General features: G+C 46.4%; 1 protein-coding gene across 1 annotated transcript in view; it reads right to left on the bottom strand.

Moving 5' to 3' along the window:
• LOC144500751 (plexin domain-containing protein 1-like) overlaps positions 1 to 27,609 on the bottom strand; it is a 332,900-nt gene that overhangs the window by 110,640 nt on the left and 194,651 nt on the right. The window contains exons 8-9 of the mRNA XM_078224149.1: positions 11,980 to 12,075; positions 5,128 to 5,209 (exon numbers count right to left, since the gene is read on the bottom strand). Coding sequence (XP_078080275.1) covers positions 5,128 to 5,209; positions 11,980 to 12,075 — 178 coding nt within the window. The remainder of the gene's footprint in view (positions 1 to 5,127; positions 5,210 to 11,979; positions 12,076 to 27,609) is intronic.

Genomic DNA, 27,609 nt, shown 5'->3' with positions numbered 1-27,609 from the left:
GATTTTCTTTCCCACTGATGAAAATGGGCAAGATTTTCACTCACTCAAAAGCCCTTCCCTTACTCAGAGTTAAAATCAGGCCGAATAGATGTAAAACAGGTGTTAGCATCTCGGACCAATTTCGCCCACCCCCAAGTGTTCTCTTTATGGCTGCGCTTGTTGCCAGGCACATTTCTAGTGTTTTACTCTGGTCGGGCTCTGGAGCATGGAGTGAGGTTTTGGAGAATGGGGTGGGGTTTTGGAGAATGGGGTGGGGTTTTGGTGAATGGGGTGGGACTTTGGCGAATGGGGTGGGGTTTGGTGAATGGGGCGGGGTTTTGGTGAATGGGGTGGGGTTTTGGTGAAAAGGGCAGGGTTTTGGTGAATGGGTCAGGGGTTTTGGAGAATGGGGTGGGGTTTTGGAGAGTGGGGCGGGGTTTTGGAGAACGGGGTAGGATTTCGGTGTATGGGGTGGGATTTTAGTGAATGGGGTGGAGTTTTGGAAAATGGGGCGGCGTGTTGGTGAATGGGGTGGGGTTTTGGAGAATGCGGTGGTGTTTTGCAGAATGGGGCGGGGTTTTGGTGAATGGGGCGGGGTAATGGTGAAGGCGGTGGATTTTGGAGAATGGGTGGTGTTTTGGTAAATGGGGTTGCGTTTTGATGAATGGGGTGGGGTTTTTGATGAATGGGGTGGGGTTTTGGTTAATGGGGTGGGTTTTTGATGAATGGGGTGGAGTTTTGGAGAATGGGGTGGGGTTTAGGTGAGTGGGGTAAGGTTTTGGTGAGTGGGGTGGGGTATCGGTGAATGGGGCAGGGTTTTGGTGAATGGAGCGGGGTTTTGGAGAATGGGGCGGGTTTGGAGAATGGGGCGGGTTTGGAGAATGGGGCAAAGACATTTGAAAGTCTCTTATAGATTCCTCTCTTCCCCAATGATGCTCATTTACCCTCATTCCCCCCCCTCCCCCCGGCTCAGCACGCATGGTGCTCAGAAACATCACTCTGTGTGCGAGGAGATTATGAGATGCAGGTCATTCTTGCAATTTAACTGAATCCCTTTGTAAATATTAACCCCTTGGCAAATGACACAGTGACAGATCTTGACTCTTTCAAAAGTAATGGTCTGGGATTTCATTCAGCCCATGTTTCCCTGAATAAACAGAGATGGTCATGTGTCCATCAACGCTAGTGATGAGTGAAACAAAACAGTGTGGTCAGATCATCTGCAGAGCGCAAGAATTCATTCAGTCAGTATTTACCAGACAGGCAAACATCTGCTTCTTCTTAATGACAACACATCTGGCTGCAGCCAATGAGGATTTGCTTGTGTTGCAGACAACCCTTCATCGATTGCAAGCTTTCAAATGTCCGGCCACATGTTCTGGCAGATTCAATGGCTGTTCATTTGTTTGAATAATGAACTATTGTGACCCTCTAATTCTGTTCCAGATGCGTTGCTGTTTGAGCATCTCCTAACTCTGTTGAAGCCATGTAAAAAAAAATTACATGTGACTTTGACAACTCTTTTTTTCTTCAATTCTGTTGTGTTCTGTATTTCAGAATCCTTGAAATGACCAGAAGTGGGCAGACTATATGTAACTCCAGGAAACCTTGAGTGCCTGAATGGCTGAATGATCTGTCAGTCAATCTACAGGTGAGCTGAACTATGTGGAAAGAATATCCTAAATTAATGCTGTGGTTTATTGGTTGTTATCCACTTTCCTGGATGTGTGAAGCTCCAACAACACTTGAGAAACTCTATAGCATCGAGGGCAAATCATCCAAAGGTGTGCGGGTTAGGTTGATTGGCCAGGTTAAAAATTGCCCCTTAGAGTCCTGGGATGCGTAGGTTAGAGGGATTAGCGGGTAAATATGTGGGGGTAGGGCCTGGGTGGGATTGTGGTCGGTGCAGACTCGATGGGCCGAATGGCCTCCTTCTGCACTGTAGGGTTTCTATGATGATTTCTATGATCCCACTTGTGTGGGACCCCATCTGCTACCTTAAACATTCACTGTCTGCACCACCATAGCTTCAGGGTCCACTGACCTTGGAAGCAGATACGAAGCAGCTACTGGGCTGGGAAAGTGTCGAGGCTGGCTGGTTCGAAGACCCTGCTTCATTTTTTGGGACTTTGGCCGAGTTATTTTCAAAGCTGTTAGGCCCTCTGGGGTTTTTTCACTATTAAGTGTGTTTGAGTAAGGTTGGATTAGATTGTTAGAAGTTTATTATTTTCATCTCCACATGGCTCTTGGGTTCTGCCCTTGAGATACTGGGCAAGTGGCGATGGAGGTGGCATGGGGAGTATGAGGGGGCATGGGGTAGGTGAAGTGGCGTGAGTTGAGATGAAAGGGCTATGGTGGTATGAGCGTGCATCAGGTGGGTGGGGGGCATGATTTTAAAGGTAGGGCCCATGGGGGTTGTGAGGGGGCATTGGAAGGGTGGGAGGAGCTGAGGGCTCAAGGGTTTAACAGCTTGTAAAACTATCAGGAGTTGAAGATGTCAGCAGTGGCCTCTGCAGTCCTGCCCACCATTTTTAAAGGTTCATTTTGTCATCTTGACTCTCTGAAAATACGGCTTACAGTCACTGACGGTGCCACAGGGGCAGGGAGATGTGTAGAGGGCCTGAGATTGAAGAGCTAAGACTTTGAGCTGGGTCATGGGGGTGAGGCTGTTTGAGCCTTTAGGTTGCTGTGGAGATACTAATTCTGCTTCTTCATAAAATACCTTTAATTCTTTGATCCAACTCCACACATAATTCTCACCAACACCCAGTGCCACCTGTGGCCCCTTTATATATCAGTGACTTCCACTGGATAATTGACATCAAATTAGGACTTAATTGGAAGGTCTGTTAACCCATTTTGAACAGAGGCCATAGAGAGTTTTGTAAATAAGGCAAAAGATGTGCGTTGGAACACTCTGGCCGTTCACGCCGGCGGAATTTTCCAGTCCTGCGGGTTTTCCGCCGGTGTGGGATGACATCAGTGGGAATTGCCATTGACAGCGCAGTGATCAGAGAATCCCGCCGCTAGCAAATAACACGCCACCACCCGCCAGCGGGAAACACGTGGCTGGGAGGCCGGAGAATCTCGCCCGTGGAATCAAATGAAGGGCAGCAAGGCCGAGTGAATGGGAAAACGGGAAAGAAATGATAGCGTGAAAGGGAAAGAGACAGAGGGGAGACAGAGGGGAGAAAATTAGAATGAGAGGAACAAAGAGTGAGAGCAAAAGCGAGAATAAGAGCGAGCGAGCATCTAAAAGAGAAAATGAAGGGGTAACAATATGAGGGGGAAAGGAAAAAAGGAGCACCAGAGAATAAGAGACTGGAAAAGAGAGAAATAGAGAACGTGGAAGTGTGAGTCAGAGGGAAATAAAGTGAATGAAAACAGGAATAGAAAGAGAGAGATTTGAGAGGTGAATTTTTGATTGAAAAGATCTCGAGTGGAGTACAAAGGGTTGAGGGGAATGAGACACCAGTGAGACACATCAGGACACACTGTTTTGTACCAGCTGTGTTTCTAAGTATAAATGAAATGTTCTCCCTTACGTTTGAATCTGAAGAAGAATATCAATAGCTACCAAAGAAAGTGGTATCAAAGCTTATGGCCATAAATTATATCAATTCTGGTGCCATTGCTTTAAGCAGTTCTTTTTGATATCAGTGTCTGTCAGTAGTGACAGCTACCCTGTCTGTTCGGTTTGAGACGAGGCTGAAGCTATAGGGCAGGATACCATATCAATGGAAAGCTCAGAATGACAATCTGTCACCTTCCACTTGCAGCAATGTGACCACAATGTTCAGCGGGGCAGCTTTGGTTCGACGCAGGACCCAGGGCAGATTTCTTTCGTCACTCAGAAAGCGGGGAGCTCCCTGCCTCAGAATTGCGAGCTTCTATTGTCAATCTGGAGGGAATATTCCCATCCCGCCCACCATGGGAATTGTAAGGGGCGGGACATGGACCATGCAAAGGTCCATTGACTTCGGGTGGGATTTTCCAGCCTTGGGACGAGCGAGGCTGGAAAATTCCACTCTGATATCTTCTCAACCCTTGCTGCCTCTGTTCACGGTGAACACAGTTCCTTCAAGAACAAGAAAGGACTCTTCCACATCTAGTCTGTCATCCATTCCTTTTTAGATGTCCATTATTTACCTGCTAGAAGTAGAATAAGTGCAAAATCGATGCACGTGAGTCAATGCTGTTACTTTATTGACCATTTGGAAAGAATTAACAAAACACAAAATCAATGCCATTGAATCATTCCATTCACACATTAAGGTCGTTTTCTTGCCTCCAATTAGATGGAATTACACGTTTAAGTACAACATAAGACCACAATCTTGATCAGATCTCATCTAGAGTATTGCACTCTGCCTTGAAGGAAGGCTATGGTTGACCTTGGAGATTCACCCACGGTTAAATGAAGGTTAGACTATGAGGAAAGGTTGCATAAGCCTGGTGTGTATTCCTTAGTTTATGGGAGATTGAAGGGCAACCTGATCATGGTGTTTAAAATGTTATAAAGGTTTTATAGGGTAGTCAAGGTCAGTGTCCCTTCATCAGATTCCCTTTATTTACAAACTTATCTCCACTCCTAAGAGGCACAAAGAGAAGTGTCAGTAGCCCTGACACTCCTCAATATATATACAGGTAAGACTCCCTGATTGCGCAGACAATAATTACCTCAACCAGGGAGCTCATACTCCAAGAGGCCAACCTCATGGGCCTCTTTGACATCATTACAGGTAGCTAATTGAGAAACTTTAAATCCCTAAATTCAAACTAAGCCATTCAGGGTGAAACCAGGAGACATAGAAATGTCTCCCAAAAGGCTGTGGATGTTGGGATAATTGGAGCTTTTAGGGATGAAAATTCTTTCCAGAGTGGTTGCCAGGCTTGTCCACAATTAGTGCAGCCCGCCCCAGATAGTGGCGGCCAACTCTGCCCAGTGATGTCACCAGAGTAATTAGGCCTGGATCAGATCCAAAATGAGAGTTATTCTTTGAACATGAGGTAATCCAAAGATATTTTTTGAAGAAGGTAATAATTTTATAATTGGAAAATTAAGATATTGGGTGTGTGCTCCGTATGAAAAGTGTTCTTTCTAAGTGCTGCTTGTTCTTTACACAGAGACGGGTAGGATACTCTTACCTCTGGAGAACACCACACCAACTGCAGTTGAAGCGGACCTCGGCATTGATGCAGGCGTTACAATTCAGGTGTTGCAGACACACTGTGTGAGAGAGAGAAAGAGCGAGAGAGGAAATGATGGTCTGAATTGTGAATTATTGGAGAAAGCAATGAGAACGGTTCAAGAGTCCCTGGAATTAATTACAGTGTCGGCAACAGTAAAAAAGAAACTGCCCCAAACCAGCCTGGAATCATTAAGTGGCTGAGAGTTAGCGAGAAACTCCCTCCGAGATTCAAAACATCAGTTCCTTCCGCTGTAGGCCTTTGATGTGAAAATGTTTCAGAAACGGGGTGAAATGTTCTCCAGCTTAATGTCAGTAGAGTTTAAGCTAAACATTTTGGCTCTTTCCTGCATTTCCGTTTCTCTGCTCTTGACTTCATTCACATTCTTGGCTGTCACCTTAAGCTGTGCTTCGTTCCCATTACCAACAGCAGCACCCAGTAAGAGTGTTTTGTCATCAGTTCTATCTCTTTCCCCGTTACTGCCAATACAGAATCTGTTCCGTAACCATCGCGAGGACTGTCATCTCAAATGTTCTTCTTTGTGGCCTCCACTCCCCAAAAACTAGAACTTCTTCAGGACCGCTTGGGCTTTACGGCTTTTCAGACACCTTCCATGACTCTCCTAAATGCTTTATGCAGCATTGAATTGATGTTTTGACTTGATATTCATCGTCATGACTCATTCTGCCTCCCTGCACACACACTGACACCAAACTACACCGTTCTCCTCCCATTCCACCACTGCTGGCCATTCTTTAGCCAACAAAAGCTACCATAAATCCCACCAACCTCCCACTCATCTCCAAAGCCGACTGTCTCTGACTCCGCTGCCAGTGGTCCCTCCACCCAAAATTCAAAAGCTCGGAACCCCACTTTGATATCATTACAGAGATAGCAATTACGTTTTTCGTGAATGAATTGGGTACTTGGTATTGGACCTCATTGTTGAACATGCTTGATCAAGGTAACAACAGTCCAATGACATGGTCAAATCATTCGCTCATGGATGAACCAGTCAGGGTCTCATTGAATGGTGGAGCAGATTCGATGGGCTGAATGGCCTACCTCTCCTCCGATGTCTTATGGAATGTTGAAATCATTAGCTAATGGGTGAATCAGTCATGATCTCATTGAATGGCAGAACAGATTTGATGGGCCGAATGGCCCACTTCTGCTCCTATGTCTTATGGTCTTATGGAATGTTGAAATCATTAGCTAATGGGTGCCGGAAACCTCTTCACCAAATTCGATTACGCAAAGTTCTGGAGAAACAATTTAGAAATGCCTTTTTCAGACTATTTTTTTAAGGTTTGTTAGTGTTTAAATACTGTTACTTACAGATCTCTCTGGAGAATACATTATAATCATCAAAATAGGACAAATTAAAACTGGAGGATCACAAACCCGCCAGGGATTACATCTTGTGAGTGAAGCAAGGAATGTTACACAGGAGTGTACCTGCTTCTCATCTCTCCCACCTGAGGACAGGATGCATCGCGAAGGGGACCAGGGAAGGTGATGGGACAAATAACCACTTTAATTGAACAGTTCCATCACACATAAACAAATAGTGAAGAACAAATCTAGGGAACTCCCTTAAAAGCATAACAATCATGGATTGAGGAACAAGTGCAGTAAATCTAGACTCTTATTACGAACTCTGGACACCCATTTAATCAATGGAGAAAAGGTTTTGCAAAGTTACTCTTGCACCTGAATGTAAGTCAAGTGGACTCATACCTACCCTACATTGTTAATCCCAGACACATAGGGCAGCAGAGTGGCACAGTGGTTAGCACCAGGGACCCAGGTTCAATTCCCGCCTTGGGTCACTGTCTGTGTGGAGTTTGCATGTTCTCCCTGTGTCTGCATAGTGCAAAGATGTGCAGTTTAGGTGGATTGGCCATGCTAAACTGCCCTTAAAGGGTTAGTCGGGTGAGTAAGTAGGGTTATGGATGTAGGGCCTGGGTGGGATTGTGGTCGGTGCAGACTTGATGGGCCAAATGGCCTCCTTCTGCACTGTAGGGGTTCTATGATTGCCTGACTGTCCCAGAACCTAAGGAACCCATCACATTGTTGACATCATTCAATTATCTCCAGCTTTGTTTATCTTATAGACCCGCTTCCTGACTAGCTATTTCATAGAATTGTAGAATCTCGACAGTGCAGGCCCATCAAGCCTGCACCGACAACAATCCCACCCAGGTCCTATTCCCGTAACCCCACATATTTATCCTCCTAATCCGCTGACACTAAGGGGCAATTTAGCATGGCCAATCAACCTAACCCGCACATCTTTGGACTGTGGGAGGAAACCAGAGCACCTGGAGGAAACCCACGCAGACATGGGGAGAACGTGCAAACTCCACACAGACAGTGACCTGAGGCCGGAATTGAACCCGGCTCCTTGGCACTGTGCGGCAACAGTGCTAACCACTGTGGCACTCCTTATATTAACCAGTTCCAATCAATGCTGTCTTATCTGAGAATCTGTTCTACTTGTCCACAACACCAAAAACAAATCTTTTCATTCTCAAATGGTCTCATTTAAGACTGGTTTATTTTTTGTGCTCACAGAATACCAATCGTAGAAATGCTGTGGGCATCCCATCCGTCCCACTGAGCTCTACCAGTGTCCAACTGGCAAGGCTGATGAGAGATGAGCAGAATCCAAGTGCGGGGCTGTCACTGTGAAGTTGATACCCACCCTGGTCAGGCCTGCCTGAAGGTAGCTTGAAGCACCTCGGAGGCACATTGGAAATATTCCAGTCCTGGTGCAGAGAGGAAGCCTTGGCTGATTGCTGGTCACGATAGATCGGGCTTGGAGGGAAGTTTAGAAAAACTCATTGGGTTTGGACATCATAACAATGGAGAAGGCCCGCGTGGTGGCTACGCTGGGGTGAGAAAATGAGTCAGACTCTGGACCAACTAGAATTCAGCCACAACTTGACAGGTCATGGAAATCCACATCGGGAAATTCTGAATGATGATCGCGAGGTATGCGGGGAATGGTCCCCAGGCTACTCTATCTTGTAGACCCTTGCAAGTCACAGAGGAACTGCACCATTGGAAAAGTCCCTAGGACTCTTCACAAAGACTAATATTTTCACTGGAGCCAGCCGTTTGATCTCACAAGGGATCGACTCTAGTCAGTCCGGCTACGAAGGCATAGGATGGCATGGTGGCATAGTGGTTAGCACTGCTGTCTTACAGTGCGAGGGAGCCAGGTTCGATTCCCAGCTCGGGTCACTGTCTGTGTGGAGTCTGCACGTTCTCCCCGTGTCCGCGTGGGTTACCTTCGGATGCTCCGGTTTCCTCCCACAGTCCAAAGATGTGCGGGTTAGGTGAGTTGGCCATGCTAAATTGCCCCTTAGTGTCAGGGGGGCTAGCTAGGGTAAATGCATGGGGTTATAGGAAAGAGCCTAGGTGGGACTGTGGTTGGTGCAGACTCGATGGGCTGAATGGCCTCCTTCTGCACTGTAGGATTCTATGATTTATTCTGTCTACCTGAACCTATAAAGGACTCCGGTCTGATTTAGGTTGGCTCAGATTGGGGACAGTGCAGTGGATTGGTGGAGGTGGGGATTGGTGGTCGGATGCCACTGATTCACCGATCCCAGCTCAGGATTTGGTGTTCTCTGCTCTTGGGTAAGGAGAGGCCGTGTCCCCAAATCTACCCACAGAACAATGTCCCAGACCCAAAGCCAGATCATAATCTTCAGTTCAGAAAGGAGATGAATGAGGGGAAATGTTACTGAGTATATTGTATGACACTAAATGGAATCGTCAAGGCTAAATCATTGCGGGAGAAGGGTACAAAATAACTAAAGGCAAGCTCAGGACTTCAAACCAATGTTACGGGCTGGATGTTACCTCCTCACTGCAGCTGGGTGTGTTCCTGGTAAAACTGGTGAGGTTTTACGGCCTCACTCGCCCCGAAACCGTAAAACCCTGCCCGAGGTCAACGGACCTTTCCATTGTCTGCCCCTCGCCCACTCCGATTCCCGTGGTGGGCGAGACGGAAAACCTCCGGCCATTAGGTCAGGTTGCCAGCCCGGGTCCTTCACACTCACCCTGATTAGTTCCCCATAATATGGGGGTGGGGGGGGGGGGGCGGTTATGATGTCTACTAGACCACCTGCCCTTAGCTCTATTGAGACCCTTAACTATCTAACTGAATGGCCATTACGGGTCTCAATCTGCCTGTATCGCCATAGCAAGCTCGGCAGCAGCAGGTGGGCCAAAGTGCAATGGCTATTACCAAAACTTCCTTTTGAAAAGTCATGAAGTGTGGGGCACATCGATCGGAGGGGGTGGGACGGGGAGGGGGTGGTGCTCTGTGCACAATGGGGCACCCTCCCCCTACCCCCCACTCCAAGATGTCACCCCATCCCATTGTTCCTCCCTGCACGACCTCCAAAACGACACCTCGCTCGCTCCTCCATCCCAGGGTGCCCAATCCCTTCCCGCCATAAACCCCCAGGACGTAGCTCACTCCAAAGGCCATCGCTCTTCTGTGTGGAGATGCCCGCAATCCGGGCAGTGCCCACTACTGAGTTCTGGTGTAGCTGCGACTGCTAGAACTGCTGGCCAATCAGATTGTCTGGATGTTCGAGAGGGCTTGACACCCTGTCCACAGAGGGGCGCAAGCCTGCTCGTGCCGCCCCTCGCGGGAAACAATCTGAAATTGGGGTCATCCGACTTGCCACCCCATTAATATCGGTGATGTGCACTGCATTATTTTTTGAGTGACCCACTGTCAGGTGTCCAAAGGCTTCCTTCACTTTGTATTTGAATGGCTGCCACTCACACCTCATCTGGACATAGAAACATAGAAGATAGGAGCAGGAGGAGGCCATTTGGCCCTTTGTGCCTGTTCCGCCATTCATCACCATCATGGCTGATCGTCCAACTCAATAGGCTAATCCTGCTTTCTCCCCATAACCTGGACGTATCTTTTGTTTCTTTATTTCACCCATTTATTTCCTTTGTAATCCATGAAACCTTTTGACCCCAAAGCTGAAAAATTCCGCCCGAGGTCAACAGACCCATACATGGTCCCGCCCCCCCCACCCCCGCTCCCCCCCCCGGCCCACTCCGATTCCCGTGGCGGGCGTGACGGGAAAATTCCACCCTTAATCTCTCCTGCCCGCAGCCCTGTTGCAGACTTTACCTTTTGCTCTTTCTCCTCCTCGTTCCTCTCCCCCTTTCACCTACTCAAAAAGAGCTCTGGTGAAGGGTTATTGACCTGAAACATTGACTCTATTTCTCTCCCCACAGACGCTGCCTGACCTGCTGAGTATTTCCAGTGTTTTCTCTTTTTATTTCAGATGATCAGCATCTGCAATATTTTGCTTTTGTCCAAAGCACCAGGAGATTTCACACCATAGGTTTGGTTGGATTTATGTCCAGATACAAGAGTTGAATGGATAACATGCTGAACACCCAACTGTGTGAACCTGCTCTCTCCGAAAGGCGCCTTTCGTACAGGCAGTCCTCGACTTTACGACATTCGAGCTACGACACCATGTTACGAAGTTACAATGTCAGTTTTGACTTTATGACATCAAGCCAATGACCAAGTTCAAATACTCATTTGTGTGCATTGACGTTCTACCCATCTCCCTGAGCCAAGGCACTCAGTTGTTGTTCTGACTTGTTTCTACTTGGTGAATCTTGGACCGAGATTCCCTGGCCTCCCCGTGGTGTGTTTCTCGGTGATGGGAGCTGGCGGACTCTTGTGCTCCCACCACTATCAATGGGAATTCCAATTGGTTCCATCCCACACTGCTGGGAAACACACAGCACAGTTGCACCGTTGGTGGGAGCAGAAGATCCCAGTGGCGTGAAAAGCCGGAAGATTTCTATGTTTCCAAACTTTTCCTTAAAATTTATATTTTGTGACGTTCACTTATTGCTATTATAACTGATTGAGTGGAACATTATTGGTTATTTCGGTGAAAACAGTGTATCCGGCTTTGGTTCAGGAACCAATCCCCGATTTATCACTAAGATAAGAACAAAATACTGCGGATTCTGGAATCTGAAACAGAAACAGAGAATGCTGGAAAATCTCTGCAGGTCTGACAGCATCTGTGGAGAGAGAATAGAGCCAACGTTTTGAGTCTGGGTCCCAGAGCAATGATTCGAGTCTGGGTCCCAGACTCAAACTGTTGACTCTATTCTCTCTCCATCGATGCTGTCAGACCTGCTGAGATTTTCCCGATTTGTCACATTGTTCTTGTGGGAAAATCGGTTCCGACCTAGTGAATATAACAACAATGCAGCATTCGATCAAGAACTAGACAGAACAAGGATACTTCCAACAGGAGAACTCAGCGCAGTCTATAAGGCCATAAGATATAGGAGCAGAATTAGGCCATTCGGCCCATCAAGTCTTCTCCGCCGTTCGATCATGTCTGTTATGTTTCTCAACCCCATTCTCCCCATAGTCTTTGATCCCCTTACTGACTAAGAACCTACCTATCTCTGTCTTAAATACACTCAATAAACTGGCCTCCACAGCCTTCTGTGGCAATGAATTCCACAGGTTCACCAGCCTCTGGCTGAAGAAATTCCTCTTCATCTTGGGTCTAAAGGGTCGTCCCCTTACTCTGAGGCTGTATCCTTAGATCCTAGTCTCTTTTACAAAAGAAAACATCCTCTCCATGTTCCACTCTATCCAGGTCTTTCAATATTCTATGCAGGGAGGTCAGGCCTGATGGCAAAGTGAACAGGAATCCACCACATTCCCCCCAAAGCGTTCATACATAAAACTCAATCTCCGACAAAACAAAATTCACAGCTTACTGGAAACGGGGGTGAACTCCAAGGCTGAGCTGTTGCTGATTTTCGTCATGTTGATTTCCACCCTGTGATATTCATAAATCATTCGTCTCTGACCATCTGTAAAGAGAAATAACATTTAATATAATACAGGAAATAGGTCAGTTGATGAGATGAGATTCTGACCAAAAACCTCTTACACAGGTAGCCACTATTGTGTGTATAACCTTTTTGAGCCTAGGAGATTTGTGTCTGCAATTTAAACCCGTTAATCTTTTAGTCCACATCTAAAACATGCAATAAATTAGATTCTACGAATCAGCCTGGGGTACTTGACATTTCATGCGAAAACAATTTAAAATCTTCAGTCGGACTTTAGCTGGAAATCACTCCTAGATATCTGTTTTCCATCGACGAACCTAAATCTCCTCGGAAACTCTGAAATACCTCACTGAGTTCTCCGTTAATTTCACTTCTCTGCTTCTTGCACATTTTATGGTAATAACAGTTTACAAAAAGGAAATGCTTCTTATTATCGAGCGCAATTCGCCATAAAATAATATATTTTTAAGAATGTATCTATCTAGCTTCATGATGCTAGTTTCAAAGTTGTGGGGTTTTGTTCTTACTTTAAAAATAGCATGAGCTTCAATGCAAAAGAAATTCCACTGGTACTATATTGAAGAAAGACAGGGGTGTGTGTTCCAGTGTCCTGGTCAATATTTATCTCTGAACCAGCATTGTGAAAACAGGTTACCTGGTCATTATCACATTTTTCTTTGTCACAGAATCCCTACAGTGCAGAAAGAGGCCATTTGGCCCATCGAGTCTGCACCGACAATAGTCCCACCCAGGCCCTACCCCCGTAACCCCACCTTGCTAATCTCCCTGACACTAAGGGGCAATCAACCTAAGGCACACATCTTTGAACTCTGGGAGGTAACCGGAGCACCCGGAGGAAACCCACGCAGACACGGGGAGAACGTGCAGACTCCACACAGACGGTTACCCCAGCCAGGAATCGAACCCAGGTCCCCGCCGCTGTGAGGCAGCAGTGCTAACCATTGTACCACCCTGCCACCCTGTGTGGCAGCTTGCTATGCATAAATTGGCTGCCACACTTCCCACATTGCCCTTTCTGGGATCTCCCAGTAATCTGAAAGGTGAAATATACAAACAGACGAGTAGATCAGGTAGGCCACTCAGCCCCTCGGGCCCGTTCCACTGTTTAATAAGATCATGGCTGACCTGATTTTAACTTCCCACCTACCCCTGATAACCTTTCACCCCCTTGTTTATTAATGGCCCTCTGCTTTAAAAATATTCAGACTCTGCCTTCATCACCTTTTGAGGAAGAGAATTCCACAGTCTCACAACCGTCTGAGAGAAAACAAATCCCCTCATTTCCGCTTTAAACGGGCGACCCCCGTATTTTTAAACAGTGACTCCTAGTTCTCCATTCACTCACAAGAGGAAACATCCTCTCCACACCCACTCTGCCAAGATCACTCAGGTGTTTCAATGAAGTCACCACTTATTCTTCGAAACTCCAGCAGATACAAGGCTAACCCGTCCAATCTTTTCTAAGAAGACAAACCACCCATTCCAGGTATTAATCTAGTAAAACTTTTCTGAACTGCTTCCAATGAATTTACAACTTTCACTAAAACAAGTAGGCCAACACTATACAGAGAACTGCAGATGTGGTCTCTTCACTGTGCTGGATAATTGAAGCATAACCTGCCTACTTTTGTATTCAATTCCCCCTTACTATAAAAAAAAATTCTATTAGCTTTGCTAATTACTTGCTGCACCTGCATACTAACCTTTTGCGATTCATGCACTCAGACACCCAGATCCCTCTACATCTCAAAGGTCTGCAATCTCTCACCATTTAGATAATACGCTTCTTTCTTATTCGTCCGACCAAAATGGACAGCCACGCTATGCTCCATTTTCCAAGTCTCTGCCCACTCATCTCGCCTTCTGCATGCTCCTTATGTCCGCTTCACAACTTACTTTCCTACCTTTGTTTGTGTCAGCAGCAAATATTGCAACTGTACCTTTGATCCCTTCATCCAAGTCATATAAATTGTGAAGAGTAGAGGCCCCAGCACTGATCTCTGTGGCGCACCACTTGTCACATCCTGCTGACCAGAAAATGACCCATTTAACTTCAGGATATTAAAGGAAACCAACTATCTTCAAATGGCCACAACTCTATAATCTGTACCTCACGACAAAGGACACCACCATATAACTCTTTTAACTGTTATTTGGACTCTAACTTTTCTTACTTCTGAGATTTTTGCGTGTGTGTAATCGTGTCTTTTCTCGGGTTTAGTAACTAATAAACGTACTCTTTCTTTGACTCAAGAAAACCTGGTTTAATTGGCTCCTTACTAATGGGTGAAAACATTTGGTATTGGAAAAGACATTACGGGGAAAAGAACTGCCAAAAAAAAACTTTTTTGTGACCAGATGAAAGAGCTGTATAAATAGAATCATAGAATCCTACAGTGAAGATGGAGGCCCTTCGGCCCATCGAGTCTGCAGGGACCACAATTCTACCCAGGCCCTATCCCCATAACCCCATGAATTTAGTCTAGCTAGTTCCCCTGACACTAAGGGGCAATTTAGCATGGCCAATCCAACTAACCCACACATCTTTGGAGGAAACCGGAGCACCCGGAGGAAACCCACGCAGACGCGGGCAGAGCGTGCAAACAGTGACCCAAGCCAGAAATCGAACCCAGGTCCCTGGCACTGTGAGGCAACATAAGACTATAAGACCTTAAGACCATAAGACATAGGAGCAGAATTAAGCCACTTGGTCCATCAAGTCTGTTCCGCCATTCAATCATGGCTGATATTTTTCTCATTTCTCCATAACCGCTGATCCCCTTATTAATCAAGAACCTATCTATCTTTGTCTTAAAGACACTCAATGACCTGGCCTCCACAGCCTTCTGTAGCAAAGAGTTCCACAGATTCACCACTCTCTGGTTGAAGAAATTCCTTATCTCTGTTTGAAAGGATCGTCCCTTTAGCCTGAGGTTGTGCCCTCTGGTTCTAGTTTTTCCTACTAGTGGAAACATCCTCTCCACGTCCACTCTATCCAGGCCTTGCCGTATTCTGTAAGTTTCAATAAGATTCCCCCCTCATCCTTCTATACTCCAACGTGTCCAGAACCAGAGTCTTCAACTGTTCCTCATACGACAAGCTCTTCATTCCAGGGATCAGTCTTGTGAACCTCCTCTGGACCCTGGACCCTTTCCAAGGCCAGCGCATCCTTCCTTAGATATGGGGCCCAAAACTGCTGACAATAATTCAAATGGGGTCTGACCAGAGCCTTGTACAGCCTCAGAAGTACATCCCTGCTCTTATATTATAGCCCTCTCGCAGCGCTAACCACTGTGCCCCCCTTCACCTGGTTGTAAGGACAAGGATTTAGGAAAGAACAGAGAACACTGAGGTCAGTCACAATATCTGGAGATTTGCAAAGAAGCACTTAAATTCAACTTGTGCCAAAATATTTGCTGGCATAGCTAAAATAATGATAAAAATGATTGTTATGCCCCATGCAAATCAATGCGTCATCATCACTAGAATGAACATAATACTTAAGATGTTCTTCCTGTGGAAATTAAGTGTCTGTGGAAGCAAAGCAGGCAGCTATTGCCTCTGGTTAATTTACTGGTTTGTACTTAAGCTGATTCACTCCAGATGGAAACATAGGAATGTTGTTTTTTTTCAGCCTTTACCAACGTGGTGCACGACTGATTTGCAATAAGTGAGTGCTTCCTGCAAGCCACAATAGAGGCTCGGAGGGTTGTTTAAGCACCCAAAATGTGGACACGGAAAGAAGTCTCACAACACCAGGTTAAAGTCCAACAGGTTTATTTGGTACCAGGAGCTTTCAGAGCGCTGCTCCTTCATCAGGTGATTGGAGAGTTGGGTTCATAAACATGGTATATACAGACACAGATTCAATTGCAAGATAATGGTTGGAATGTGAGTCATTACAGGTAATGAAGTCTTTACAGATACAGACAGTGCAAGTGGAGAGAGAGATAATCACAGACATCTCCACATCAAAGTATGGGAACCGGGCCCGAATTGTCAGCCCACTGTTCCAAGAAACTGTCCTGATTTCATTCTGGAAATTCACTGCCTTTACAAGCTCAGCTGTTCTGCATCTCCCAGTCAATGGGAGAGTTCAAATCTTCGATTCCAACACCTTTATTTTGGCTACATCTTTTTTTCATAGAATCTTACAGCGCAGAAGGAGGCCATTTGGCCCATTGAGTCTGCACCAAGCACAATCCACATACATCTACCCTAGCTAGACCCCTGATACTAAGGGGCAATTTAGCATGGCCAATACACCTAACCTACACATCTTTGGACTGCGGGAGGAAACCGGAGCACCCGGAGGAAACCCACGCAGACACGGGGAGAATGTTCAAACACTGCACAGACAGTGACCCAAGCCGGGAATCGAACCCGGCTCCCTGGTGCTGTGAGGCAGCAGTGCTAACCACTGTGCCACCGTGCTGCTTTGTTTTGATCTCTTTATTAATACAACTACACTCTCCACTGCATCCACTCCTATCAAGAGTTCGATAGATACTCTGACCAGACTCTTCACTTCCTCGCTGTGCCTTAACTCTACCTCCACCACTCACCTCTTCACTCCTGTTAAATTCCTTTGTCCTGCTGCAGTAATTATATGGCAGGATTTTCCGGTTCTCCGCAACATGTTTTCCAGCAATGGAGGCAGCTCGCAGTTAGCGGGCTGGTGGGATCTTCTAGTCCCGCCGATGTCTACGACATGGCTCACCGGCCCTTTCGCTGGGGTACCCACTGCAGTGCTGGGCGGGGAGGGGGGGTGGGGTCACCTTCAGTGGTGTTAGAATGTAGCCAATGATAACATTGGATCTGTTCTAACGTAATCAATGGTAACATGCGTGAGAGTCAACTGACTCGGCAGATAATGTAACCAATGACAAAATGATGTGGTGGTCAGCTGACCAGCTGACCCAGTATAAATAAGAAGCAGATGGGAATTGCAGCGTGCTTCTGTGGTCCAGGGTGTGGCCTCAAGTGTTGGAGCAATGAAGTTTCTTTATTAAACCTTTTTCTTTGATTTACTTTCTGAAGTAAGTTTTTTTTATTGCTTGCAACTGAAGAGTTTCTTCTGCTGGATGAACAGGTGGGACTGGAAGATTCCGCTCATGTGTCCTTTATCAATTTTTTGATTTGTTCATGAGTTATGAACATATTTGGCAAGACCAATATTTACTGTCCATCCCTAATTTCCCTCCTTTCTCAGTCTCCCTGTGCTTTATAAAGATCCTGGCCCAGAATTCTCTGGTCTTGCACGCCCTGCTACCTCCGCCAGTGAAAATGGAGAATTTGGCACTCAGCGAAATCTCCATTCACAGCAGCAGGACTGGAAAATCTCAGCGACAGGCGAGGTCGGAGAATTCAACCCTTGGGTGGCACGGTGGCACAGTGGTTAGTGCTGCTGCCTCACAGTGCCAGGGATCTGGGTTCAACTCTGGCTTTGGGTCACTGTCTGTGTGGAGTCTGCATGTTCTCCCCGTGTCTGCGTGGGTTTCCTCCGGGTGCTCCGGTTTCCTCCCACATTCCAAAGATGCGCAGGTTAGGTGGATTGACCAAGCTAAATTGGCCCCTAGTGTCCCAAGGTGTGTAGGTTAGATGGATTAGCCATGGGAAATGTCAGGGATTATGGGGATAGAACGGGGGAGCAGGCTTGGGTTACGGAGATAGAATGGGAAGGGGGCCTGGGTGGGATGCTCTGTCAGAGAGTCAGTGCAGACCCGATGGTCCGAATGGCCTCTTCTGCACCGTAGGGATTCTATGATTCCTATATCCTGGAAATTTTCACTCTCAGTCTGGTTCATGTGGTAACCAGGTCTCTGCAATGGCGAACAGACTACACAATTGTCGAATAATCATGCAAATAAGAAAAGCTATTAGCCCACGGTTATTTGTGTTTTTACATTTTCTGCTTTTAGTGTAATTGAAAGATTACACAATCATCACAAATCCATGACTGGAAAGTGAGCTGACCCTATACTTCAGTAATTAAGTTTCACTGCGGAGGAATAAAGATTTGCTCTCCAAATTGTTTCTTGTTTAAAACAGTCAGGAACAGATGTACATCACTAATCTTCTTGCGTCAGCTGACCTCTTTCTCACTCATGTTCTCCCTTCCAATCTTCCACAGTGTCAGTCTTGGCTCAGTGGGTAGCTCTCTCTCCCCAGTCAGAATGTTACAAGTTCAAGCCCCACTCGAGGGAGTTGGAGACATAATCGAGGCTGACACTTCAGTGCAGCATTGAGGCAGTGTTGGAGGTGCTGTCAGTCTGATGAGACATCAGACTGAGGCACTGCCTGTCCTCTCAGGTGGATGTAACATATTTCATTATTTCAACAGTATTTTCACTATTTGAACAAAAGCAGGAGTTCTGTCCTGCTGTCCCGGCAAATACTTATCCTTCAACCAATGCCGCAAAAGTATCTGCTTATTATCGCACTCGAGCTATGTCCAGTTTGGCTCCAGAGTGTCTGACATTCCATCAGCGATTACGCTTCAAGGGTAATTAATCGTTGGGTAAGTGCTTTGGGATGATCTGTGGTTGTGAAAGGTGCTATATAAATGTATTGTCTTTTGTTAATTATCTATTGCTACTTTTGGCCCATTCTGTGTGTCGCGGATCCATTGTTGATAAAGTTAGATTGAGACTATCCAAACCTACCTCAGAAATAGTACCCCCTCAGCCGAGGTTTATCTATAAAAGTCTTTCTTTGTTTAGCGTACAATGGGTATTAACCTTTTTGCTCAGCTATCCAGGTACACTCACATCCATGGGCTTTTGCAGGAAAAAAGACTTAAGACCATAAGAAATAGGAATAGGAGTAGGCCATTCAGCCCTTCGAACCTGTTCCATCATTTAATAAGATCATAGCTGATCTAACATTCTCTACATCCACTTTCCTCCCTTAATTCCCCAACTGATTAAAAACCTATCGATCTCAGCCTTGTAAATGTTCTCCTGATTTAAGGAGAGCTTTGGGGGAAGTGCAGAGGAGGATGATCTCGGGTATGGAGGGACTGCCAAATGAGAAAGGTTAAACGGGTTGGGGTGGGATTTTCAGGCCATGCTCGCCAGAAAGTCCCGCCCAAACACAATGGCCCTTTGGCATGGCCTGCCCCCACCCCCCAACCCCATCCACCCCCCGCCTGCTCCAATTCCTGCGGCGAGCAGGATGGGAAAATTCCACCCCCCCCCCCCCCCATTGGGTCTGTACTCCTTGGAGTTCAGAAGAATGTGAGATAATACAATTGAAACATATCAGATTCTTGGGGGGGGATAAATGTTGGGAGGATGTTTCCACTTGTGGGAGAGGGTAGGACCAGAGGGCACTGACACAGAATAAGGGGGTGATCATTTAAGACGGATTTGAAGAAGAATTTCTTCTCTCAGAATGTGGTGAATCTTTGGAATTCTTTGCCCAAGGAAGCTGTGAAGGTCGAGTCCTCGAACATTTACAAGGCTGAGATCGATAGGTTTTTAATCAGTTGGGGAATTAAGGGAGGAAAGTGGATGTAGAGAATGTTAGATCAGCTATGATCTTATTAAGTGACGGAACAGACTCGAAGGGCTGAATGGCCTACTCCTATTCCTATTTCTTATGGTCTTAAGTCTATTCCTATTTCTTATGGTCTTAAGCCTGCTTTAGACCACGGAGGTCAGCTGAAAGCAGCAGAGGCTTTGACAGATCTCTCTGCTGCTCAGAGCAGAGCGACCTGCCCATGCTATCAGCTAGCTTTCGGGTGATTAAAGCCCTGCCCCCTCCCCTAAAGGAGGATTTTGGGATTTGTTTCTGCTCTAAGTGCATAAGATGCCAGATTTGGACTCACTGAAAAAACGGTTCAGAAACTTGCTGTTTTCACACTCATTCTGGACTATTTTTTCATAAGATCGTCCCTAATGCCCTCTCTTCACACTCCTGAGGGTGACTTGTTTGTTTCTCTTTGGGGGTGGCACGGTAGCACAGTGGTTAGCACTGCTACCTCACAGCGCCAGGGACCTGGGTTCGATTCCCGGCTTGGGTCACTGTCTGTGTGGAGTTTGCACATTCTCCCCGTGCCTGCATGGGTTTCCTTCGGGTGCTCTGGTTTCCTCCCACAGTCCAAAGATGTGCGGGTTAGGTGGATTGGCCGTGCTAAATTGCCCCTTAGTGTCAGGGGGACTAGCCAGGGTAAATGCTTGGGGTTATGGGGATAGGGCCTGGGTGGGGTTGTAGTTGGTGCAGACTCGATGGGCTGAATGGCCAACTTCTGCACTGTAGGATTCTATGATTTATATGGTAAACTGGCTGTAGAGGGAACATTAGCCGGAAATTCTTTGGTCTGGCACGTCCCATTACTGCTGCCAGCGAGAATGGAGAATTTGGTGCTCAGCCTAATCTCCATTCATAGCAACAGGACTGGATAATCCCAGCCATTGGTGAGGCCGGAGAATTCCGACTATTGCCCTGACATTCCATGGGCATAGCCACAGAAGATCCATTGATATTCCAGTGAAAAAAGTCACTCCTCATTTTGTCTTTTAGAATGCCTAAATTGCAGTTAGTCTGAGTCCTCTGTTTTATCTATTATGATGCTCCCTGCACACACTATCTTTGCGCGTAAATTGTTTTTGCTCTTGGGCTCTCACTCTCTAAACTCATTTCCTCTGTTTTGTTTACAACTACACTGTGACCCTGGAACACAATCCTCCTCGTTCTCATCTTCAAATCCATTAAGTTTCCAAGTTTCAATCATTAGATTGAAGCTTCCTTCAATGGTTTGGAAATCTGAGCAATATTCCTCCCAATCCAGTGCTGCTTAACTCAATGGGCTTTGACATCCTTTTGTTCACCCGCTCAGAGGATAGAATACAAGCACTCAGAAAGAACTGAAAGTCTTTTTAATCACAAATATACAACGTTGTGCGAGTGAACGGTTCCAACAATCACTTCCCATTAGTCAGCTGTCTTCATGAGGAGGATGAACTCTCTTCCTCCTCGTGGAGACTTTGGGTTCACTATATGTAGGTCAGAGCATGAACATGTGGAGCATGAGATTGACCTCATCCTATAATGTGCAAGGTAGCTCACGGTGGCACAGTGGTTAGCACTGCTACCCCACAGACGCTACGACAACGGATGAATGGACACCGCTTGACAATCACCAGGCAGGAGTGTTCTCTTCCTGTTGGGGAACACTTCAGCAGTCATGGGCATTCGGCCTCTGATCTTCGGGTCAGCATTCTCCAAGGCGGCCTTCACGACGCACGACAGCGCAGAGTCGCTGAGCAGAGACTGATAGCCAAGTTCCGCACACATGAGGACGGCCTAAACCAAGATCTTGGATTCATGTCACACTATCTGTAACCCCCACGACTTTCCCGGGCTTGCAAAATCTCACTAACTGTCCTGGCTGGAGACAATACACATCTCTTTAACCTGTGCGTAACCCTGTCTCCACTCACATCATCTGTACGTTTAAGACTTGATTACCTGTAAAGACTTACATTCCAACCATTATCTTGTAAATTGAGTTTGTGTCTATATATGTCCTGTTTGTGAACACAACTCCCACTCACCTGAAGGAGGAGCATAAGAACTTAAGAACATAAGACTAGGAGCAGGAGTGGGCCATCTGGCCCCTCGAGCCTGCTCCGCCATTCAAAAGATCATGGTTGATCTTTTCGTGGACTCAGCTCCACTTACCCGCCCACTCACCATAACCCTTAATTCCTTTACTATTCAAGAATTTATCTATCCTTGCCTTAAAAACATTCAATGACGTAGCCTCAACTGCTTCACTGGGCAGGGAATTCCACAGATTCACACCCTTTGTGTGAAGAAGTTCCTCCTCAACTCAGTCCTAAATCTGCTTCCCCTTATTTTGAGGCTGTGTCCCAGAGTTCTAGTTTCACCCGCCAGTGGAAACAACTTCCCTGCTTCTATCTTATCTATTCCCTTCATAATCTTATATGTTTCTATAAGATCTCCCCTCATTCTTCTGAATTCCAATGAGTATAGCACCAGTCTACTCAGTCTTTCCTCATAAGCCAACCCTCTCAACTCCGGAATCAACCTAGAGAATCTTCTTTGCACCCCCTCCAGTGCCAGTACATCCTTTCTCAAGTAAGGAGACCAAAACTGTACACAGTACTCCAGGTGTGGCCTCACCACCACCTTATACACCTGCAACATAATCTCGCTGTTTTTAAACTCCATCCCTCTAGCAATGAAGGACAAAATTCCATTTGTCTTCTTAATTATCTGCAAACCAACTCCTTGAGATTCCTGCACCAGGACACCCAGGTCCCTCTGCACAGCAGCATGCTGCAATTTCTTACCATTTAAATAATAGTCCATTTTGCTGTTATTCCTACCAAAATGGATGATCTCACGTTTACCAACATTGTACTCCATCTGCCAGACTCTCGCCCACTCACTTAGACTATCTATATCCCTTTGCAGACTTTCAGCATCCTCTGCTCACTTTGCTCTTGCACCCATCTTAGTGTCATCTGCGAATTTTGACACACTACACTTGGTCCCCAACTCCAAATCATCTATGTAAATCGTAAACAATTGCGGTCCCGACACTGATCCCTGAGGCACACCACTAGTCACTGATTGCCAACCAGAAAAACACCCATTTACCCCCACTCTTTGCTTTCTGTTAGTTAACCAATCCTCTATCCATGCTAATACATTACCCGTAACACTGTGCACCTTTATCTTATGTAGCAGTCTTTGGTGCGGCACCTTGTCAAATGCCTTCTGGAAATCCAGATACACCACATCCGCAGGTTCCCCATTGTCCACTGCACATGTAATGGTCTCAAAGAATTCCACCAAATTAGTCAAACATGACCTGCCCTTCATGAACCCATGCTGCGTCTTACCAATGGGACAATTTATATCCAGATGTCTCGCTATTTCTTCCTTGATGATAGATTCAAGCATTTTCCCGACTACAGAAGTTAAGCTAACCTGCCTATAGTTACCCGCCTTTTGTCTACCTCCTTTTTTAAACAGTGGCGTCACATTTGCTGTTTTCCAATCTGCGGGAACCACCCCAGAGTCCAGCGAATTTTGGTAAATTACCGCTAGTGCATTTGCTATTTCTCCCGCCATCTCTTTTAGTACCCTGGGATGCATTCCATCAGGACCAGGAGACTTGTCTACCTTTAGCCCCATTAACTTGTCCAACACTACCTCTTTCGCGATAATGATAGTTTCTAGGTTCTCACCTGTCATAGCCTTCCTGTCATCAATTTTTGGCATGTTATGATGCGGCGATTCAGAGCGATACTCCGAAAGTTTGTACTACCAAATAAACCTGTTGGATTTTAACCTAGTGTTGTGAGACTTCTTACTGTGCCTCACGGCGTCAGGGACCCAGGTTCAATTCCGACCTCGGGTCACTGTCTGTGTGGAGTTTGCATGTTCTCCCCGTGTCTGCATGTGTTTCCTCTGGGTGCTCCGGTTTCCTCCCACAGTCCAAAGATGTGCAGGTTAGGTTGATTGGCCATGCTAAAATTAACCCTAGTGTCAGGGGACTAACGGTAAATTGGGAATAGGACCTGGGTGGGATTGTGGTCAGTACAGACTCGATGGGCTGAATGGCCTCCTTCTGCACTGTAGGGATTCTATGATTCTATGCTGCCTCGCAGGGCCAGGGACCCGGATTCAATTCCCGGTTTGGGTCACTGACTGCGTGAAGTTTGCACATTCTCCCCGTGTCTGCATGGGTTTCCTCCGAATGCTCCGGTTTTCCTCCCACAGTCTGAAAGACGTGCTGGTTAGGTGCACTGGCTGCTAAATTCTCCCTCAGTGTACCCGAACAGGCGCCGGAGTGTGCCGATCAGGGGATTTTCATAGTAACTTCATTGCAGTGTTAATGTCAGACTACTTACGACACCAATAAATAAACAAAACTGTAGTCACCACTACTCCCGGTGGTGCTGATGGGACTGGAACGCTGCCAGCTATCTGACTGGCCGGCAAATCTTTGGGGCAGAATATCTTACCTCAAGAGGAAGGAAGCTGTGACCTCCGGCAGCTAATTGTCTGACAATCAGTAAAATCTGGCCATGGCTTCCAGGACCAGGGTTCCCACCGGGCCCTGGTCACTGCCTCCATGTTAAATTCCAGCCTAGATTGTGGACACGAGCTATACTCCAGACTGACCAAAGCCGAAATTCAGAAAAAACTGAAGTGTGACGATTAAAAAGCGACAATGGTACGAAATGAGTGTCCAGTCCTACCAGGTAGCATTATTCCTCAGGCTGAAGAACATAATTGATGTCCTCCTCTGGGCATCTATGCTCCCATCTCGCCATCCCGAGAGTAAGTTCCAAATTGTCACCAGTCTTTGAGTTAAAAAGCCCTTCTTGATTTCACCAACTTTTACAGATGCGCCATAGAAAGCATTCTTTCTGGTTGTATCACAGCTTGGTATGGCTCCTGCTCTGCCCAAGACTGCAAGGAACTACAAAAGGCCGTGAATGAAGCCCAATCCATCAGGCAAACCAGCCTCCCATCCATTGACTCTGTCTACACTTCCCGCTGCCTCAGCAAAGCAGCCAGCATAATTAAGGATCCCACGCACCCCAGACATTCTCTCTTCCACCTTCTTCCTTTGGGAAAAAGAGACGAAAGTCTGAGGTCACGCCCCAACCGACTCAAGAACAGCTTCTTCCCTGCTGCTGTCAGACTTTTAAATGGATCTACCTCGCATTAAGTTGATCTTTCTCTACACCCTAGCTATGACTGTAACACTACATTCTGCACTCTCTCCTTTCCTTCTGTATGAATGGTATGCTTTCTATAGCGTGCAAGAAACAATACTTTTCACTGTATGTTAATACATGTGACAATAATAAATCAAATCAAATCAAATCAAACCCCCCCTTGTTGGGGTGTACTGCCCAAAGCTAAACAGGGTGCTCCGGCTGGGGTAACCTTTCAGATGAGATGCCAAACTAACCAAGTCTGCCCTCTCAGGTGTGCTCACGGCTAGCACTCCTGTATTTAGAACAGCTTACTTGGTCATTCATCTCATTCTGCTATTGGTGAAATCTGACCGCGTGCACACTGGAAGTGTCCTGTTTTCCTCATACCACAACATTGACTGTGCCTCAAAAGTAACTCATTAGCTCAAAAGCACCTCAGGGCATTTTGAAGACCCCAGATGCATGTTCCTTCTCTGACCTTGTAGCACTCCAGGTGAATATGGGACAGATTGCTGACTATTTAAAGTTTAAAATTAAAGTTTATTTATTAGTGTCACAAGTCGGCTTACATTAACACTGCAATGAAGTTACTGTGGAAATATTGGGGATGCAGCCAGCATTCTGACAGGAGCATCGCTGGAAGAGACTCGAAGTTAAGTGGGGCAACTTTCCTCCGCCCAATCCATCGTGCCACAGGGAAGATCGGGGGTGAAAAACAGAGGCGGCCCTATTCACTGATGAGGGGTGAGTGAGTGGGTCTTCCATAGTTCGAAAGGATAGAACCCAGCCCCAGGCCCATGGTCATAGCACTCTAGTATACCGAGTGGCCTCTCAATGTGGCAGGACCACACACCCCCCAGCACCACATCCTGCCGCTGGTAAAATACCCACAGTGACTGGAAGAAGCCTTTAAGTGGTCATTGATTGGCCATTTCATGGCCTCAGTTAGCACAAGGGAATGTAGGCCACCTAACCTTTACCCTGCTGGCAAAATACTAACAGAGGTGGGCAATTGATTTGATTTGATTTGATTTATTGTTGTCACATGTATTAACATACAGTGGAAAGTATTGTTTCTTGCGCGCTATACAGACAAAGCATACCGTTCATAGAGAAGGAAAGGAGAGAGTGCAGAATGTAGTGTTACAGTCATAGCTAGGGTGTAGAGAAAGATCAACTTAATGCAAGGTAAGTCCATTCAAAAGTCTGATCGCAGCATGGAAGAAGCTGTTCTTGAGTCGGTTGGTACGTGACCTCAGACTTTTGTATCTTCTTCCTGAAGGAAGAAGGTGGAAGAGAGAATGTCCAGGGTGCGTGGGGTCCTTAATTATGCTGGCTGCTTTGCCGAGGAAGCGGGAAGTATAGACAGAGTCAATGGATGGAGGCTGGTTTGAGTGATGGATTGGGCTTCATTCACAACCTTTTGGTCACAAGTGACAGGCACAGCAAATCCCACCATCCCATCCGATTTTCTGCAGCCCTGTCTGTTCAGGGGGTGGGGTGAGGGGGGAATTCAAAATTCCAGCCGGACGCTCTGGGTGCCTATCAAGGCTCAGTGGCATAGTGGTTAGCATTGCTGCCTCACAGCACCAGGGATCCAGGTTCAATGCCTGGCCTCGGGTGCCTTTATTTGTGGAGTTTGCACCTTCTCCCCATGTCTGCATGGGTTTCCTCTGGGTGCTCCAGTTTCCTCCCACAATCCAAAGATGTGCGGGCTAGGTTGATTGGCCATGCTAAATTGCCCTTTCCTGTCAGGGGGCCAGCAGGATAATAGGCCCTGGGTGGGATTGTTGTCAGTGCAGGCTCAATGGGCTGAAAGACCTCCTTCTTGGCAGCATGATGGCACAGTGGTTAGCACTGCTGCCTCACTGCACCAGGGACCTGGGTTCGATTCCCAGCTTGGGTCACTGAATGTGTGGAGTTTGCACGTTCTCCTCGTGTCTGTGTGGGTTTCCTCCGGGTGCTCCGGTTTCCTCCCACAGTCCAAAGATGTGCGGGTTAGGTTGACTGGCCATGATAAACTGACCCTAGTGTCAGGGGGATTAGGAGAGTAAATATTTGGGGTTTTGGGAATAGGGCTGGGTGGGATTGTGGTCGGTGCAGACTCGATGGGCTGAATGGCCTCCTTCTGCACTGTAGGGATTCTATGATGCTCTGATTATGGCGCTGTGTATATGGGAAGCTTGTGTTACTGTTACTCAGTCTCCCATTGTGACCGCAGAAGGTCGCATCACAGCCTCCTTGCGTGTGAAGAGTGAAAACAATGGACAAAGAGTGGATTTCATTTTAGGTGATTTAATTATCTGCTTAATTGACAGGATGTCAAGTATTTGTCCAAATCCTAAATATTGAGAAAGACTTGCTGTCTTATTTCTGAATATCATACAAAAAAAAATCAAAAATTTAAACATTAAAACAGGGCAAAAACTTTAAACAATAGAATCGAGGGACCAAATGTACTCCTCAATGTTGCATTAATCCAAGACCAGCAAATGATCTGGAGACATACTACAGTTTTCATTTGGTTACAAAGTACTTACTGATTGGAATTGAGAATTTGTCTAATGTCTTAATTGAAGAGAAGAACATTCTGATCTTTGGCGATGGATCGTTAAAAGTTCAATTCCTTTACAATTCTGATGGTTCGAACATTCGGCTCAATAAGCTGACCCTAGCTGCTCACTAACTGCTTCTGCGTCTGCCTCTTCAAAACCCACAAACTCTACCCCCTCGAAGGAAAACAGCAGCATGCTCCAAGGATGATGCCACTTCCAAGTTCCCCTTCGAGTCACAAAACACCCTGGCTTGGAAATTTATCATC

Source organism: Mustelus asterias, chromosome 11, assembly GCF_964213995.1.
Source record: "Mustelus asterias chromosome 11, sMusAst1.hap1.1, whole genome shotgun sequence".
Classification (NCBI taxonomy): domain Eukaryota; kingdom Metazoa; phylum Chordata; class Chondrichthyes; order Carcharhiniformes; family Triakidae; genus Mustelus; species Mustelus asterias.
The sequence above is the reverse complement of the archived record's forward strand: the minus strand, read 5'-3'. Positions and strand labels throughout refer to the sequence as shown.